The sequence below is a fragment of the Peromyscus californicus genome, unplaced genomic scaffold (genome assembly GCF_007827085.1).
Source record: "Peromyscus californicus insignis strain IS unplaced genomic scaffold, ASM782708v3 Scaffold_6__1_contigs__length_162567912, whole genome shotgun sequence".
NCBI lineage: Eukaryota > Metazoa > Chordata > Mammalia > Rodentia > Cricetidae > Peromyscus > Peromyscus californicus.
In genome coordinates this window covers 141,691,021-141,710,847 of record NW_026294584.1, presented here as the reverse complement: position 1 = coordinate 141,710,847, position 19,827 = coordinate 141,691,021, and the positions used below count along the sequence as shown (strand labels likewise).

Sequence of the window (19,827 nt, the reverse complement as noted above, 5' to 3'; positions counted from 1 at the left end):
TATATGGTAATATTTATAATTAATAAATGTAAATAAACTAATTCGTATTCACAGAACTCCCTGTGAGCCCACCTCAGAACTTAGTGGCTTAGTTGCTATCGGTATCTCTGAATTTTTTATCTAAACGTCCCATTTCTAGCCATTCCATCCCTAAATTAAGTAGTCCTATGTCCTGACTATTGGAAAAAGAGTTTTAATACAATCATGTACGTGCAAAACCAAGATGCTGATGGTGGGAGTTTGTGGATGCATCCTCCCCTCCCCAGCGGGTGCTCCTCCCTGCTGGCTCCCCATTGAGTCTTCCATCTCAGACCCAGTGCAGCCAGCTCTGGGGGATCCACTCAAAAAAGCAAATCACATACTGTGTGGCTTGAAAATGCTGCTGCTAATGGTTCTGGCTGCTTTACAGCATCAGGCAGAAGTATCCAAGGTTCCAGGCTCTGCCAGCCAGAGGCACAGCTGTCCCTGTCCCCTTGAACTCATTCTCTCTGAGGGTGGGAGGAGATTTGCTGCTGCTGTTCAATCCAGGAAAGCTGTGGGGTGGGTGGAAGGCAGTGGCCCTAAGGGAAGCTGCCTTCAAATATCAGGTTTTCCAAGGTACCATGATAATCACCAGAGATGCCCTTGAGCAGGTGACTTTGTGGGCCTCAGGCAGCCTCTTTCCCGATTTGTATCCTGTGGCACTGAGTCATTTTCCAGGTCAATGAAGACTCTCTGTGCACGGTCTTTAATTTCCAAGAAGCTCACTGGACAACACAACTCTAAATATACAGCTGGAAAACGTGTAGCCTACAAAGAAACACTAACTACTTGACCACTAGAAAGTGAAATGGGAAGTGGAATTCTCTTCCTCAAAGCACAGGAGGATCATTTCATGAGAGGCCACTCCCAATGGCTCTCATGGCTCCCTGTGTTTCCATTCCTCACCCAAGATCATTGCTTCCACAGTTCTGCTTACACTATCTACTATTTGCCTGATGGTCTTCTAAGGGTGTAGGGTCTACAGGAGGGATGAGCATGGGAATGCAAAACTGTGTTCATCTTGGCCATTGCTGGACAAATTCAGAGCCGTGCCTGGCACATGACAGGCATCCCAAGTCAAAGATCTTTGAATACACATTCTTATACCTGCAGCATTCCAAACAGTATTGGTCATACTCACTGTAAATATCAAGTGAAGATCAGCAGTAATCCAGAACCAGGAGGCTGGACTGACATGTGGGTCCAGAATTTTCTCAAGAGGAACTCATCCTCATAATGACTGGAAGCTGAGCCATCTTGGATTGTGGGTTGGGACTGGGAAGGGGGGAAAACTTAGTTACTGACAAAGAAAGGCTTTAGACATCATTCACAGCCCTGAATGCATGGTGTAGTGTGAGTACCACCCCATGCATTGCAGCATTCCAGATATAACTCAGGCATTGTAGAACACCGGCGTGAGGCAGTGTCTCTTTGCAGGTATCCCTCCGTTTATGGATGGATACTTACACACCAGTTCATGAAATGACTCACTATCAGCTGCCACAGCCTAGCCATCCCCTAATGTGGTTTTGTTATAACTAATCGGTTCTAAGTGGGGTGTCCATATGATACAGCTTTCAATTAAGGGTGCTTTGGCAAGCAAGAGGGTGAGCTAGTGATGATTGTGCTGGGTGAAGAGACATGAACTGTGTCCCCAGGCACAGAGGGAGGTATGGTCACTCTTTACGATCCATCTCACCCTTACAACACCTCAGGGGATAAATAGCGTGACCTATAGGTCCATGTGGTGGTGCAGGATTTCCAGGGTCACAGTACATACCTGTGGCAAAAGGAATATAGAACCAGGTGGGGCCTGTTGTCCTTCCCCCCTCATCTACCCAGGAGGATGCGAGAGAAGACAGCCACTTGAGCCATGGGGGCAGATACTCTGTCTTGGCATCCTGACCCCTCTGTGCACCACCTCCCCAAAATTATTGAATTAGAAATGCAAAACCACGCAGAGCCAGGCTTCTAAATTCTGCTGTTTCTACTGGACACAGTGGAAAACTCAGATGAGAAAAGATGTTGAGACCGTTAGGCCACGGCTACTGGTTCCACTATGGAAATGACGTTTGGAAAAATCTTTTGAGACAATATTCCTTCCACCCAGGGGTGGCATGCATGCCTTGGGCCATTCCCTGGAAGCCGTCTGGCCTCACTGGCCAGCAGACCTAAGCCAGTGAAGCTCGGATCCTCAACGTCTCTGATTGGGTGATAGAGGAGGCAGCTCGAATCCCCTTAACTGAAGGTCTTTAGGAACACCTGCCTGAGTGGGTGGAGGTGGAGATGGGGGTGAGAGTGCTGTCACTCACACTCCGGCATTCTGCACACACAGCCAGAACTGTCTTTTGGCAGTTTATTTAGAGATAATTGGCAGAAGCGTGCTGAGAGCAGGTGGTCTGTAGACAGCAGCGTGCCTTGCAGGCTGGGTGCTAGGTGGGCTGGAGGCCCCAGGTCTGCATGGCACGGGCTGTGGTATCTCACTCCTCCCTCCCCCTCCAGATGCTCGGGCTGTGCTTTCTCCTGTGACCTTGGGTTTTCATTGATTGCCAAATGCACACACTGAAGGCTGCCCTAGTCTCCATCTGACCACTGACATTTGATCAAGCCCGCTCCCGGCAAACAACAAAGGGAAAGGAAGGGCCTCTTTGCCATCGTTAAAATAGATCTTGGGGTTTGGGAAGATATTTGAGGTCACCCTGTCTAACTCGGTGCGTGACAAATGAGCTCACTGCCAGTGGTGTCCTCAACACCTCGGGGAGGAGTAAGCAGCTCAGTTCCCACGGTTGTGAGACAGCTCCAATTCCTCCTGCAGATGCACAACTGACTCCTAGTAATTCCCCACGGCGCATGTAAGGCAGTCTCCCATGCAAACAGTCTTCCATGTGTTTGAAGGACCCTTATGTCCTTCCCAAGTCTTGTTGCTGTTAGCATTGGTTTTAGGCAAGAAGCAAAGTCCACTGGGGGAAGATGAGGGTCTCAGCCAAGAGGCTCTCACCCAAAATTGAGTCTCCTGTGGCCCACCGGTTTCAGTTGAGCATCTTTAGGCACATCACACATCACATGATGCTGTGCTTTGGGCTCTTGACACTGTCCACTTATCGGTGTCCACTTGACACTCGACTCCGTACTTCTAGATTAAATTTGGGGAGAGCTAAGCAAGGCTGGCCTGGCTCTGCTCTCTAGGAGTCTGTGAAGGATGTAAACAAGTGAGGGGAAGGCGTTCATTCTGAGGCATGCTAGGCATTGTGATGACATCCATTCTGGATGCCCTTGGAGCACCAGATAGATCCAGGTTGGAGTGGTCCAGGAAGGCTGGCCTTGAAGGATGAGGATGTAGTGAGTAGGGAAGGGGGAGAGTGCTCCAGAGGCAGTCACTGCCAAAGAAAAGGACTGTATCCAAAGACACAGGGCCCCTCCCAGTCAGCTGGAGACCACATGAGATCCAGTGGCAAATACCCAGGAGATGCAAGCATCACAATGACCTTGAGCTATGCGGGAGGGGGGATCTGTGGAGTAAGAATCTCCTTCTTTCTGGTCCGGTTGGGAAGGCACAGCTGGAATCTTACAGCAGGACTGGGCCAGGGTGCTGGGTGCAGCACTGGGGCAAACTCCCATACTTGAAGGATGCAGGAGTAAGAAGGAGGGGTGTGGGTAAAGCTGGGAGACTGGCCGAGCTGTAGAGATTGCATGAATGATGTCATAAACCTACAAATGATGGAGATGGGATGTTCTGCTCTATATGCCTCGCACTCTCAAGTCTTTACTGCACTAACACAGGAGAATAGGGAGGAGACCCATTTACGCTGATGGGATTGGTTGCGGAGGGAGCTCTCAGGGTACCAGCTGCTCCCTGGTACAAGGCTGCTTCTCTTCTGACCCCTCACTGAGATCACCAGTTCAGCGGGGCTGAAATGTGAGGAAGGGCACCAGGGCTGAGTCCGGAGTTCTGGGGCTTGGACTGTACCCCTGGCCCCTTGAGTGTTGGTGTATGGGCAAAAATCACTGAGTCCCCCATGAAAGGATTGGTGCTGGCACAAGACACCCCAAGCCCAAGATTTCAGCATAAAAGGAGATTTATTTGCACCACAGAAACAAAGGACAGGGAATAAGAGACAAAGACAGGAAACAGAGGACGAGGGGAAGGGAGCAAAGGAAAGGGGGCAGGGGTACTTGTCCCAGAGAGACAAAGGACTGCCTCTGGATAGAAAGGAGACAGCTGTGGTGTAGAGGCAAGTGGCAGCTTGTAATGGGAAAGGGGGAAACCCAGTGTTAGGATGAACTGGTTAATTTTGAATTAGGCATGTTAATAAGGTGAGTCCAAGGGGCTTTTGATTGCTAGGCTTTGATACTTTGCTAGCTGGACCTTGGCGGTCAGCCTCAGGAAAAGTAAGTGGCCAAATAAGGGAATGGACCTTGGTAGCTGGCTTTAGGAATGTTATCTAATGGTTTAGCAAAGTAGAGGGAGGGCTGGAGAGATGGCTCCGAAGTTAAGAGCACTGGCTGTTCTTCCAAAGGTCCTGAGTTCAATTCCCAGCAACCACATGGTGGCTCACAACCATCTGTAATGGGATCTGAAGCTCTCTCTGGCATGCAGACAGAGTACTCATATTAAAAAAAAAAAATACATAGCAAGGTAGAGGGGATGGGGAAGAGCAAGGCCTACCAGAGCCCTGTATGTCGTGCTCAGGCCTGTGTTGGCTATGCTTGGGCCTGCCAGAGCCCTTCCACCATGGAAAGCTCAGGACTTCATTTGTGAGTCCTGGGCCTCAGCTGACTCTTGTTCATCTCTGACTCTCTCTTCTTCCCTCTCTTGTTGTGTCCCTCTCCAGCCCCTGATGCCCCCTACACCCACTGGAAGCAGACCGTCTTCTACTTGGAAGACTACCTCACTGTCCGGAGGGGGGAGGAAATCTATGGGACCATATCCATGAAGCCAAATGCCAAAAATGTGGTGAGTCTGAGGGAGCCCTGCATGGCCATGACCACTGAGGGGAGCTCCCAGAAGTCAGCTGAATGTCTTGTGTTACAAACAGAAAAGCTTCTGGGGGAGGCAGACAGCAGCTGTGTTTGCAGGTGACAGGGCCTAATTGATGATCTCAACATTGACTCTTTCTGACCCCAGTGGCTAGAGGCTTTCTGGACTCTGAACTCAACCTTGAGGACAGCTCCCAGAAGCCCACAGGAGAGCCTTTGAGAAGGGATGTTGTACAAATGACTCTGCCTCATTTAGGGTGAGCTGAGCCAGTAAATGCAAGGGTCTGCTATAGAGGGAGTGTTGGTTGGGCATTTCTCCAGCTGACCTGGTGGGACCTTGCTGAGGTGTCCCTGTATCTGCACAGACACTACAAGTCTGCAGGGTGTTGAGGGTGGTGTAGAGCCAGACCCAGCGCCAACCTCAGTTGTCACCTAGATGAAAGAAATCCCGGGACTGCTTTTGTGTGAGGACAGGAAGGCTTAGGTTAGCTGTCAGAGTCCTTCCTGTGAGGATAACGGGGCACCAGAACGGATTCCTGAGGACTGTCCATGGAGACCCCTTAGCCAGAGATGCCATGGCTGCCTGTCCCTGTGGGCTTCAAGAGAAGTCCTGTGCCTGGGAAGGGCTATGATCCCCTACCTAGCCTCACACTGTGGCCCTTTGCTCTTTCCTCACAGCGAGACCTCGATTTCACAGTAGACTTGGATTTTAAGGGACAGCTGTGTGAAACATCTGTATCTAATGACTACAAAATGCGTTAGCACATGTGGGAAGCTGCAGAAAGCAAGCGAGAAGAGGCACTCACTTCAGCCTGCCACGCTGCCCAAGGAATACTGTTAGGAGGACCACACTCGACAACCAGAGCTTTCCACTCTGCCTTGAAGATTGGTGAACTTGCCAGGGCTCTCCGGAGCCCCACCATGACGGGGAGCCTCCAGCTCCTCTGCTCTGCCCCCGGAGCCCTTCACAAAGGCTTTGTTGTCGCCTGGTGTGCAGTGGTGGGGGCTCCGAGGATGGAAACATACCCATGTGCCCCCACTGTCCTCCTAAACTGACTCTATGGATCTTCCAAGTTTTGCATGCTGCAGACATCTAGGACAGATTGCTTCCACTAGAACCTGGAGACATAGTGTCTTTGATAGCATAAGCCAGATTTTCCGTCTGTGCAGTGGTGTATGTGTGTGAGAGTGTGTGTGTATGTGTGTGTGAGTGTGTGCGTGCGCGCACATGTGCTAGTGTGTGTGCACACAGCATATATATTAATTTCCTTGCCCACAAACATCTGTATATGCATGCATATACAACTAAGTGGGCAGACTTGGGCGTTCATTCTGAGGGGTGTGTGTGCATGTGTATGCGCGAGTGTGGATGTGTGTGCCTAGAATCTATATTACTCTCAGAGGAGGTTCTGTTGCTTTTGAATAGGAATTTGTTTCGTGATTAGTTTTCCCCATCCCCATCCCTTAACAGATGTTACGCAGCTATGAAACATTCTGTGTTCTAGCTCTGGTCTCGTTTTGACTAGACTGTGGCTCTGAATCCTGAGCACAGTACCACGGGCTCTGTGGGCGCTCAATAAACACACATGAGAACGAAGCAATATGGGATACCTGTGTTCCTGATGCTATGTGGGTGTAGGGGTGGGTGCAGAGGGTAGAGTGGGTGGTAGGAAGCCACAATGGGGCAGAAAATTGTGGAGTGCAGCCCCTGCCTGTGTTTATGTTTGTTCATTGGAAATAAGTTCCAATGGAAGCAGCTGGGAAGTTGAGTCAGTCCTGCACACCTTTCTGTAGATTGTCTAGGCTTGCCCTGAGGGGACACGAGAGTCCTGGAGCTGTGGAGGTGAGGGTGCTGGGGAAGGGGACAGGAACTGACCAACAGTGCTATACACATAGCCAGGAAGCTACTTGTAGTCTGAAGGCCCTTGTCTGAGAATGGAAACAGAATTTCCACAGGATAGAAAGACAGTGTGCTTTGTCAGGCTTGGTGGAATACTTGGTCTTTGTTTCTAGATTATTCTTTGGCCTCTGGACTATCACCTGTGTTGTCTCCCATGGGAGAGACATTCTAAGTGCTGGGAAGGAAAGGGGCCCATTGAAAGATGGAGTCCATTGTGTGGAGTGATGGTGCCCAGGAGAGGTCAGATGCAGAGGGGCCTTGGGCTTGGCTGTGCATGGGAGAGGCATGCTGGTAATAGATTGTTCCAGGTGGAGCTGCCTACATAGAGTGAGTTACAGGAGGTGGTGACAGGGACAGCATATCCTAGCACAACCTGACTCTAGGAAAGGCTCCCACAACCTTCTCCAGGACCCCAGGCTCCAGTCCCCTGAGTGCTCTTCTAGGGGGATTTTAACATTTTTCTCTACTTTCATAAAAACCAACCTAGAAGGACTATCTAGACAGGATCAAGCCTACATAAAGTCTATGGAGAGTCCTCAGATAATGACAAATCCAATGGCAGTGTCTCTTTTGTTTCTAGATCTCTCTGTTATGAATCTTGACAACTTCCCCAAAACCTTGGGAGATAGATGCAAAAGCCTCATCACCCACTTTGTAGCTGACAGATATTGGGACCCAGGGAGGAGCCACAGAGTCGGTGCAGAGCTGGAGCAGGCTCCAGACTACTTCCACATGTCTTTCCTGCCCTAGGCTGGTTCTTCAGAGACTTGACCTTAAGTATGAGACCCTCATTGTGTTTAGAAAAAAAAATCAGTGAGAATTATATAATAATTTAATCTGCATATACCAGATGAGAAAAATAGAGAAACTTAAGGGGAGGGCAAAACCTTGAGTTAGAAAAAGAAATTTATGAAAAGGGGCATTCTGAGGGCATTGGAGGGAAATCTATTAGTGAGCTTCCATTACCAAAGCTCTTGGAGAGGTCCTATGTTCTGCCTACTGTAAGGGGCCCAGCCTTGAATCCCACTTACGGGGGATGCCTGCAAACAGGGCAAAGTCCCAGGTTGCCAGAAACTGTAGGAGTCAACAGGTTGACCATCTTGTGAGAGTTACAGGTATCCATGACACCATTTCATCCTCTCCAGCTGTCAGAGACGAGGGCCATCCCAGTCTCCCCTCACCCCCAGTCCTCATTTTCAGCCTCCTGGGACTGCCCCAGACCCTGTTCTGTGGCCATCACTCTCTGCCCATGGACCCCACAAAGGATTAAAATGACAGCTCTGTCCCCTCCTGCTACTGGAAGTCTCCAGCGGGAACTGTCCAAGTTTTTCTTTTGTTTAGGTTTTGTTTTGTTTTATTTATTTATTTATTTGTTTGTTTGTTTGTTTGTTTGTTTGTTGTTTTATTTTCTGATTCAGTGAAAACAAACCATATCTGCTTTGACTGTGTTCTGAATAGAAGTCAGGGTCTAAGACACAGAGATGTTGTAGAATGTATGTCCCTTCAGAAGCTCACCCCTCACCCAAACTCATTGCTTTTGTTGTTGCTGAGACTGCATTAGTGAGCCCATTAGTGGCTTTCTCTGCTATCACTCTTCTGGAGAACTTCTCACAGATCCATGAGCATGGATCTGCACTGCCTCTTTTGCCATTGTGTGTGGTGGATATGGTCGAACATGGGCCACTGGGCATACTCTGAAGTCCAGGTTTGGAAGGTCTCTCTCCCCCAGGTAGACTACAGGCTCGGAGGATGTGACTTCTGTGAATGAACTGAGTATAGAGCTAGGGGGATCAGGCCAACAGCAGAGCTGAGCAAACCTCATTCCATGCAATGTTTCCATGGGCCTGTCTAGTCCTTGGCCTTCCAGTCCCTTGAGATACTGACATTTTCCTCACTTTCTTAAGTAAGATGGTCCATGGAAGCCATCTTCCCTGGAGACTATGGGCCTATGGGCAGATATGAAGCCTTTGCCAGGCCTACCTAGTCTCCACCTCTATCGATCTATAGCCGGCCTCTCATGCTACCCCTGGTACTCCATCTGCAGGCACTGCCCAGCTCCAGACCTCAGCAATGGCATGGGATGTCCCCAGGCATCTTAGCCCATCCTCAGTGGCTGGACTATGGTTTGTCTCCAGAGAAACTTGTGTGGCTGCTTGGTCCCTAGTGAGCTAGTGCCGTATGGTAGGTCTCAGTGGGAGAGTTTCACTGTGGGACTGTAGCCCCTGTGAGAGGACTGATGCTTTTCTCAGGCCGGTGAGTCCTTGCTCTCACCGAACTGGCCGGTTACAGTGGAGCTGGCTGATGCGAAGCAGGGTGGAGGATGGCTACTCATGCCTCATCCCGCTCTCACCCCTGCTTGCTCCTGTGCTGTCTTTCATGGACTAAAGCAGCATGAAGCCCTCACCAACACCATGAACTTCCCAGCTCCCAGAGCCAACGCCGAAATAAACTAACTTTCTCTCTCTTTCTTTCTTTGCATTACCCAGTCTCAAGTATTTTGTTATAACAACAGAAAGGGACTGAGATACCATCCCTGGGTCATGTTCAACTTGCTTGGAGTACACTTCCGACCTGGAGGCCAGTTTGAATCACTGGTATCTGTCTTGTCTTGATTGCTTGTCTCAGCCCCACCCCCAACCCCAGGTCTCAGAGTCTAAGAGTTCTCCAACTTGTTTATAAAATACCTTTTTCTAAGACCCTCAACAATTCCAGCCTGGTTTGTGAAGCCTTCTTTCTAAAAGAACATTTTTCTTGATCCTTGCTACCTGTCTGTATGGGACCTTGAGCATCTATTCCTCAGACATCTTGTTTCTGAGCACAACCCTACTTGGTTATGTGTGTATGGGGGGGCACTCTGGCTTGCCTTATACCCTTGAGCTATCAGCTATCACACTAAACTCGGGGTCTCTTATCCTGTGACTTCCAAGATAAGCCTGACTTCCAGTGGCTGTAGTCTGTTCTTGGTCAGGAGCTTCCAAGGTCTCTGGCCCAAAGGAAATCATCAGCTTGCACTCCGCAAAGACTCAGACACAGTGTATCCACTAATCAAAAGATTATCCAAGAAACACTTATTGGATAATGGGCCAGGATAGGATACTCCGAACCCCTAAGTCAACATGCACTTCATGGAACTCCCTCACCATGTTAGTCTCTGGTAGATTTGATTAGCTCTTGTCCAAATCCTGAGAAATAAGGTCATTCAGCTTTCCTTCATGCTGACTTAACTGAGTCCCCTAGGTCTGTGCACACCCCCTCCCACCCCCAGCCCATGAGTGTACTCAGCTCTCAGCCCCTGGGCAGAACAGGTGTGAGACACACTTCCTTAATGTGCTCATTATATGTCTCACCGCTGTGACAAAGCACTTGGCCAAAGTCACTTAAGGAAGGGTTTCTTCTGGCTCACATTTCTAATGCACAGTTCATCATGGTAGAAGACAGTGGCAGAGGTGTGAACAGTTCATCATGACAGGGAACAGTGGCAGGGGTGTGAACAGTTCATCATGGCAGGGGAGACACCATGGCCAGGGTATGAGGTGGCCGGCCACATTGCATCCACAGTCAAGCAGAGGGAGATGGATGCTGAGACTCAGATTGCTGTTTCAGCCCAGGACTCCAGCCCATGAGGTGGCACTACTCACATTGAGGCTGGGTCTCCTTGCCTCAGTTAAATCTTTCTGGAAATATCCTTAAAGACACAGCTAGAAATATATTCCCATGGCGGATTCTAAATCTAGTCAGGTTGACCGTGAAGATCAACCATGAGACTTACTTCATCTCACTCAATAGGCCTTCAGAAACATGCATGTTCAGATCTCCCCGTGATCCATACAGCCCATGTCCCAGCCCATCATTTAGAGACCCACAGTGATTCTATACGCCAGCCGCTGGCCATTCCTCGCAAGACGTGTGCTAAAGCAACTTTATCAAACGTCTGCCAGCACCTTAGCCCCAGGACAGCCAGGGAAACAGGGCAGAGAATCCTCTCTGTGTGCTGGTCCCTAGACTCACACCTCCGCTGTCCCCATTTCTGATGGTAGCCATTAGTTGGTGGACAACCCTGCCCAGGACATGAGTCAAAGGACCCAGCAAAATCCCGGCACTGCTGCTGGCTGGTGAAGTGGCTTTCTAGAAAGCCATCACGCCCCATGCGGCTCTAGAGCAGTGATCCTCCACCTTCCTAACGCTGCAACCCTTTAACACAGTCCCTCCTGCTGTGGTGACCCCCAACCATGTAATTTTTTGTTGCTACTTCGTAACTGTAATTTTCTAGTTATGGACTGTCATGTAAGTATCTGTGTTTTCCAATGGTCTTAGCCAAGCCCTGTGAAAGGGCCGTTTGATCCTCAAGAGGTCCTGGGCCCACAGGTTTCGAATCTCTGCTCTAGAGCTTCACCCTTGGCACAGGAGATGGCCAAGGATGAAATGAAATCATATAAAGCATTCCTGGAACTTCAAAGGCAAAGGAAACTCCACGTGTTCCCACTGTCCTGGTAGAGATGATACCTGGTATAACATCCTGCTACCAAGACACGCCCTCGATGCCAGTCCCGAGGCCTAGGCTCATTGGGTCTGGAAGGGCAGCAGGCATTGCAGCAGAACTCCGGTCAGTGGCAGCTGAGGTTCCAGGCTGCAGAGTTCGCCTAGTGTTTGGGGGTCACATTCTGGAGTGAATCAGAGCTCTGAGCAGGAGTGGCCTGCTTTGTGGCTTCGCTTCATTAGCACTTGACAGGCCTGCAGAGGCCTTAAAATCCACTTCCCAGGCTCCTCCACATGACGGCTGATTGGTGTCCACAGGCCTGTCTTTCCTTTAGAAGCGAAAGAGCCCCAGTCATGTATCTACTCCGGTTCTCCCTCTCAGACGCTATGGACTGGGCTAGCCTTCCACCGGGCTCTTTGCCCACTTTTGGTCTCAGAGAACTTCCTATGATCCTGGGGTGGGGCCCAGTAGTTTGAAAGCACCTGGGAAGTGCTGTCCAGTGAAGAGCAGGAGTGTTGAAACACTCATTTGGCATTGGAATTCAGAGCAGGCAGCTCTTCCCAGGGGAATTTTTCCCCTAGGCATATTTAGTTTCCATTAATAATGTATTGAGTTTGTATACACAGGCTACTTGTGCTTTTTGATGCTCAGAGTTATCGGCTCAGCAGTCCATTCTGGAAGCCAGCTGTGGGAGCAGGGCAGGGACCAAGATGAGAACTGAATACTGATTGGCTGTACCGACCATGTAAGCCCTTGAGACACTTCTGGCCAGTTTTAATAGGAGATAACCAGTCAATTTCCATCTGTTGTAAATTACTGTCAACGTGACAGAGGCACATCCATATGGCATTATGTTCCAGAAGAACTGGAAGTTCAGAACGACAGGCATCTTCTCTATGACCTGGAAGGCCATGGAGGCCCGGGAAGGATGGAGCGAGCCTCCTGAGAACATTGTACAGGAAGAAAAGATCAAGGCCTGGAAATAACGACATAGCACTGTGACGACAAAATACCCAAGGTCATCAACTTACAAAGAGAAAAGGTTATTTTGCCTCAAGGTTTCCACGGTTTTAGTACACGGTTGCTTGGTCCTATTGTCTTTGGACCCGCAGCGTGCTATGGTGAGGAGTACAAGGCAGAGGAGCATGCTCCCCAATGTGGCTAGGAAATAATAGGCTTGGGCCCCAATATCCTCCTACAGCCATGCCCCCAGTAATATGCCTTCCTTCTATCATACCGCACCCCCTAAAGGTTCCGCCATTCCCCACAACAGCAACTCAGGCTGGAGACTAAGACTTCAACACATGGGCCTTTGGAAAGAACTCTCCAGATCCAAATCACAGCAGTGCTGTTCATAAAACCTGTTGACCTGGAAGTAGCGGGTCACCATGAAGCATAGATCTAGTTGGAGGTAGGAGGGAGGTGCCATTGCATCTGTCCCAGGGACGCAGGGCAATGCTCTCAGGTAAAGCACATGGTACCACTCCATCTTCAGTACCTTGGTTTGTTTGTAGTCCTGTTAGAACCAAGAGGACTGAGGGGTCTCTCCCAGCATCCTCCATTCCATAAATCTTTTTGGGGGCTGTGTCTCCATAGAAGGCTGCAGGAATATAGCTGTGGACAAACCAGGAACCAATGTGCCTTCCTGGGATTCCCTGTGACTGGGAAACAGACATGAGTGATTGGATCAAAATCAGGAAAAAGAAAGCACAGAGGCAGAGGGAATATGAGGCTGTGGGGCCAAGTGTAAGATCAAGAGAGTGTCCCCGAGGACACAGCTTTAATCTGAGACTCTAAAAAATGGGGAACAGAAAGGAGGGCAGAAAGTGGGGGATCGTTGGAGGAAACATCCATTGTAAACAGCATGTGCTGAGGCCCAACCGAGGAAATCCAAAGAGCTTAGCATGCTGAAAGCAAGTCATATTAGTGCAAGCTGAAGGTCAGAAGTGGAGTGAAGAGGGGCAAGTGAAGCCATCTGAGCTCCAAGGTCAAGGGCCCTGCAAACCATGTCAAGGACAGGTTTTCCTTAGGCAACAGGAAGACACTGAAGGATTTTAATCAGGAATGTGACAGCAAAAGATTTGCATGCCACACATGCACTCCATCTAATGAGCTCAATTTGCAGCCATTTCCCCTGGAAATTGGTGATAGGCTTAACCCATTGCCGACTTGAGAAAATGAACCGGTAGAAAGGGAGCGCTGAACAGCTGCTAAAGCTCCAGGGCTCAAGTAGAGGGTAGCAAACCAGGCTGCCTTTGGATGCTGGGTTTGAAAATGGCTTGCAGATGGATTCATCTTAGAATTCCCTGGTTTACAGAGAGAGAATCTGGGATGGGCCAATGTGTGTGACTTCACTTGCATTTGTCCTTTCTAGTGTCATATTACTCTGTTCTTCCCGCAAGGATGGTTTCCTCTCGGCTCCGAGGACATAAGTGTCTGGGAGACAGAAGGTGGTTGATCTGTGCAAGGCTGGATCCGCACTGGGGACTGTTGGGCTGTCTTCAAGCCCTGGGCAGCTGTTTCCAAAGAAGCCTAATGCTTGGCATCACTTTCGACTCACAGAGAGTATTCTTGAAGCATCTTTCAGAGGCTCCGTGAGTCATAATGGGTTTCTGATATGGTGACAATTGCTTTCTGGCCACGGTTGGTTAGCTCAATTGGATAGCGCATTCTGCTTGAAGCCAAAGCTCAGGCTTCACAGACTCACAAGCTCAGCTTCTCGGTCGTGGATGACACCTGGAACTCTTGCCAGCCTTGGAGATAAACAATCCTGAGGTAGAAGCCTGGCTCTCCCAGAGCACGGCTGTGAGACCTGCAGCCAGCTTCTTGGCTTTTTGTGTCTGTTCCTGTGTGGATTCTTGCCCTGTTAAATGGGAATGATAATAACCCTTTTCTCCTGGGGTTGTTACAAGCACGAGGAGAGGCACAGTGACGCCCCCTGTGTGGTGAGTGGCTCACAACAGTTGCCTATACGCTGGAACTCTCCCGGTTACTGGAACCAAAATCTTCAGGTAAGAAGGTACAGAGCATCTAGCTCCAAGACAGAGCCCCTTCCTACAGTAGGTCAGGAGGCTGGCCTGCCCTGAGCAAAGCTAGAAGGCACATGACCCTCTGTGGTTGTCTAATTCTGAAGGTTGTCCTGAAGATGTCTGGACTTGGACCCTGTAGGAGTTCAGAGCAGTCCAAAGAATAAGAGTCCCTGACTCCAGACTTGTGGAAATGTGAGATCATCAAGCACAATTCAGGGCTGGGCAGGGATGAGAGGTACCGAATACCTAGTCCTGGCAAACCTCGGAAAGCTCAGGGTGAGGGACACACGGGTGTTTAGGAGCAAAGAGTGAGAAGACTGAGTTAAAACCCTCACTCTCCACTCAAGGTTGTGTAGCCACTAGCAAGCTGCAAGTCTTTCTCTGCTTCAGTTTTCTTCCTTGGAAACTGGTGATAACTTCGTTGTCCACCCCATAGTGGTATGGAGAAGGACTGGATGAGAAGCTGAGAAATCTAGACAGTGGCTACTCTCTTGCTGAATGCTGCTCCACTGAGCCATACAAGGGTTCGAGTCCAGGACCTGCATGTGTTAGTCCCCTCTGAGCTCCTGTACCCCTGTGCCCACATTTTCCATGCTGTCTCACTAGAGTGCTTTTATGTCTCTTCCCTGCACAAGTCAGACTGTCTCATTCATGTTTGTCTCTCAGTATTGAAGACAGATCCTAGTTCATTCAAATATTGTTACAGTCAGGAGATGGACTGTCACCATGATGATGATGATGATGATAATGCCCATACCACTGTACCCGTAGCTCTTACTCTCCCTGGGAACCCACTGTGGGACCTCGAGTTATTTTATTCACTCACCGTCTCAGCCTCTGTGTCTCATGCATGAAAACGAAGGTGTTAACCTGGAGTAATCTCCAGGTCCCTACCCAGCTGGAGGAATCTTTCTGATTCTGCTGTTTTTATTTTATCACAATATACCCAATCCTTTCCAAGAAGGGCCTGTCTCCTACTTTGAGGGAGTATAATGAATGCTGGGATTTTATTATTATTATTATTATTATTATTATTATTATTATTATTATTTGGGAATGGGGTGATAAATAAAGATTCAAAGAGTAAAGGAAGTTTCTTCCAGGGATGCTGGAGGGCTTCCTGGAGGTGTTTTGATGCATACCAACAGGAAATGGAGATGGGTCCGCAGGAAAGTCTTCTGGTCTTGATTTTTGCTTATTAGTCTGGAATCCATGGAGATAGGCTATCTGGGGGAAAATCATTTTAATAACTGAAAGGAAATGGAATTAAGGATGCCGGCTGCTGGCTGGCCAGAGCCAGGTGACTCTTCTGTGGGGAGTTAATTTGTGTCTGCTCATGTTGCCTATCTGATTAGATGCTCATTCATGTGTCATGCTGCCAAGAATTTCCATTGAGATGGTCCCTTGCGATATGACTTCAAGGGCTTTGTGAGGGCAAAAGACTGGAGAGGTGCCCAGGGTAAGGGGAGGTATAGTGAGGGATGCTTGGTTCATTAGGGTCTAAATGTGGGGTGCACATGGCAACATAGAGGACTGGACCTGAGGGTCATTAGCCCTCTTTGAGGAAGGGTCTTGATTTCCACAGCATGCTGGGATAACACCCTATAATCTCTGCAGTTCAGTGTGCACCTGGGCTTTCTGTCACCTATTCAATGCACAAACCACAGATAGCTTTGATCATTCACCTCTATGCCAGAAGCTGTGACCTGTGACCCTTCAGGTAAGAGATGATACAGAATTCAGTTTGCTTTGAGGTATGAGGCCTAATATCACCTCATGTTGAGAAGGGGGGTCAGCGTGTGGTTTCATCAATGTGTGTGGTGCACCCAAAGCTCAGGGCAGGCACTGAGCCCTCAACCCTGTGTGTGAGCAGTCAGAGTGGACTGCTCTCAGGCCTGGTCACGGAGTGGACACGGCAGGTGTGGGAGCCTGAGGGCCCTGTTCGGCATCTGCTGTACTAACCACCTGCTGTATTTCACAGAGAAGTCAGCAATGTTCTCTTAAAGAATTAAGATTCATTGGTCTAGACTGGGCTGGACAAGGACAGTAACATCAAAGAGCAGGTCAAGGGGATGCACATGCTTTTGAGACATTTCATTTTCTCCTAGTCCATTCTGTTTTTGTTGTTACTAAAAGTAAGGTTGCTTGATAAATCTCTTCAAGTTTTATTTCTTTACTGTTGCACCGTCCCGGAACCCAGGACTTTTGGATGTGTAGGCAAGCCCTCTATCACTGTGCCTCTCTCTCAGTATTACATATTTCAAAATTTGAGACAGAGTCTCACCATGTTACCCAGGCTGACCCCGAACTTACTTTGTAGCCTATGGACATCTTCAACTGGTAATCCTCCTGCCTCAGCCTCATAAATGACTAGGACTACAGGCCTATGGCACTAGGCCCAGCCCCAGCCTGTTGGTTTGCTTGCTTTTGAGACAGATTCCAGCTAAGCAGCCTCAGATAGTATAGGACTTTTAAACCTCCTGCCTCAGCCTCCTGGATGTTAGGATTATAGGAATGCCTGGTCATGCTGGGCTTCTTCCAACATTTAATTAAATCAGCATCTCTAGGTGTGGCAAGTGACAAGGATTGATTTTTTTTAATTAAGTAAAGCTATCAAAAGTAGCATAAAACTAAACTATTTAAACTCCCAGATGATTTGGGTGCACATCCAAGGTTTAGGAGCAGAGCTAAGGATCATGGCTTGGGCTAGGCAGGTAAGGGGCACAGTGCAGGCTGACCGTGCTGGGCTGTGGTTTGGGGACAGCACAGTGCAGGCTGACTAGGGGCGGTAGTGCTCTGTCCAGATAAAGCCACTCTGCTGATTTCAATGTCAGCAGCACCAGCTGGGTCATTGGTGGCCATCACAGACAGGAGGACATGCAACGGAGTCACTTATCAAACCTCAGATAGATGACACTCTGGCTCAGGGGGTATGTGGTTTAATTTATAGCAAGAGAAAACTGGGTTAGGCCAAGGAAAGTGGGTCATGGCCCTAAAAGGGTTCCCAGTGAATACAGTCCTTTGAGATGAGGGAACAGAGTGGCGATGGCACTTCTGGGAGCTAGGGAACTCTGACAGGTGCTTTACAAGGGATAGTAAGGCTTGAGGCTCTCTGTGAGTGTTGTTTGAGGGTGGTACACCTCTTTGCTGGAACACCAAGTGAAGACTCTGGAAGGCTGAGGACGGCAAGGACAGTGGATCAGAGCCAGCAACTGCTCACTGACACAGCAGCCTAGGCAGGTCCCTCTTCCTGCCCAGGATGTGGTCCCAGTCCCCATGCCTGCGGGACTGGTCAAGGCGGGTCAGCTGGGTCTTCATTTGGTTACAACAGTAGCAAGGAGACACCAGCGGCCCCTGTGGGGTCGTGGCTAGGCCTAAGACGCTGGCTTGCACTCTGGAGTTCCCATGGAGCTGAGCAGGACCAGCCTCAGGCTGCAAACTTCCTGTACCTGAGAGGAGAGGGATGGGTAGAAATAGGGACATGGATCTCATGAATGGAAACTGCTTTGGGAAGCAGCAGAGTGGGGGAGGGGAAGAGGCGGGGTGGGAGGGCAAGGAGGAAGGAGAGAGGCCTCATCTGCTTGCTTGTGTTTTCTGCATGCAAGTCTCCAGCTTCTAGCATATTTTTAAATCCATCAGATGTGAAAGGCTGTTTTAAATAGACCCATGATGTGAAGCCGGTGATTCCACTTGCTACAGTAGAGAAGGTGGCGGGCCCTGGCAGGGACTCAGCACCTCTGCCCAACCCGGGGACGCTCTAGAGCTCTCTGGGGGGGACACTCAGGCAAGATGGGACCTATAGGAAGGAGGGGACAGAGGATGGAAGAAGAGGACCTGGGTGATAAGGAAGTGGGTGCATCCTTTCCCTTCATTGAGTCTGAGGATGGGGACTGTAGGGGTGTGGCCTTGGGATTCATCCTTTCCATTTCTCCCCTTCCCAGGAGCAGAGGGCTGGGAGTGCTTACTCTATTTCTGGTCAGTGCTCCAGGTCAATTCCCCAGAGAGATACTTCAACCTTATGCTCTGCTTCCTGGCTCTAACCCAACCTCTGGAACAGCTCAGAGCAAGCTTAATGCCCAAGTCTGCCTGTGCCCCTGGACTATGAGCTTCCCTCTCCCTCTCCAGCTTTTCTTTGCCAGTAATGGTTTCAATGCAAGTCTCTTTAAAGCTCAGGCATCCCTCGGTGCTTTTGAACCCATTTCTGCTGTGGTCAATGCAGTAGAACTCCAGAAGCAACAAGAGTCGTCTGTTGTCTGTTTGATATTCTCACTCAATACACGATCTAGTATCTACTCTGGGGCCTGTAGCTACTCCTGTTGCCATATAGGGGTCCCACTGATAGGGGACTTGCCCTAGTGGTGGAGGCAGATATACAAACAAGCTTGTGCATAGATAACATGCATGCCAAGAGCCCTGAGGGCCTTCATCTGCAGGGTCCAGGTACTGGAAGAGGTCCTTAGGGTGAAAGACGGTGGGTACTATAGTGGCACGTGAATGGCAAGTTCCTTGTGGGTTTTTAGGGGTTTCTTATTGGTGAAATTATTAAGGCCACTCCACGTAGTTAAAAGGGAGGTTTATTTAGTGGCGTAACTTACAAATGAAGGGATAGGTAGGTTGCAGGGTCTGGGAAAGACGTAGCGCAGTCCAGCGGTGTTCTCTGGAGAACTCTGCTTGGTCTACCTCCAGCATCCAGGGTCTAGGAACTAAGAGAGGTGGCACATCTGGATCTCGGGTCTTCAGGGTCCTCTCTTGGCCCCGCCTTGTAGGCGTGACAGTTACCGAAGCCTCAATGGGGGTTGAACTTCCAGATCAAAGCTGGAATGGCTACCCACTACAGTTTCTTCCTCTCATGTGTCTTGGAACTCCGAGGGCAGGAAGTCTGCTCCTTTTCCTCTATACTCCCTCAACTCCTCATGCACCCCAAAACCAACTATAAGCACCCTTGGGCTTCACTTTCAGATGGGAGAAAATCCAATGTTCCTTAAAATGTTTTTTCTTAAATTGTGATCAAAACAGGCACACAATTTAGTTTAAACCATTTAAAAATGTATAAGTCAATACCTTTAAGTACATTTGCATGATCACATCGAGCCATTCCCATCCTCCATTTCTCAACTTTCTTACCACCCCAGTGTTAAAGTGTTCTACAAACCATGCATACAAAGGTGGGTCATGGTGGAGCATGCTGTCTCAGGTATTTTCTCGTCTATCTATCCAGAACCCTGGTTCAGAGCTTGAAGTAACACCATTTAGTTAGTTCTTCAGCAAGTAATGGGAGGCATTTTCACCTGTGACCCCTGCGCCTCTTACTTATCCAGAAGTGTGTTTTCTCCACCCTCCACCCTACCATGCTTTGGTCCCGTTCCTGGCAGCTAATGTAATAACTATGACTTGCTTGGAGCCATCCAGTTGAGTAGGCCTCC

The 19,827-nt window shown here is 49.2% G+C and overlaps 1 protein-coding gene across 2 annotated transcripts in view; it reads left to right on the top strand.

Annotated features, from left to right (window-relative positions):
• The window catches only part of Prmt8 (protein arginine methyltransferase 8), a 95,688-nt gene extending 89,093 nt beyond the window's left edge, over positions 1 to 6,595 (top strand). For both annotated transcript variants that reach the window (XM_052721841.1, XM_052721840.1), the window contains 2 exons: positions 4,854 to 4,975; positions 5,677 to 6,595. In XM_052721841.1, the coding sequence (XP_052577801.1) occupies positions 4,854 to 4,955 (102 nt within the window). In that variant the 3' untranslated portion in view covers positions 4,956 to 4,975; positions 5,677 to 6,595. The remainder of the gene's footprint in view (positions 1 to 4,853; positions 4,976 to 5,676) is intronic.
• The last annotated feature ends 13,232 nt before the right edge of the window (positions 6,596 to 19,827 follow it).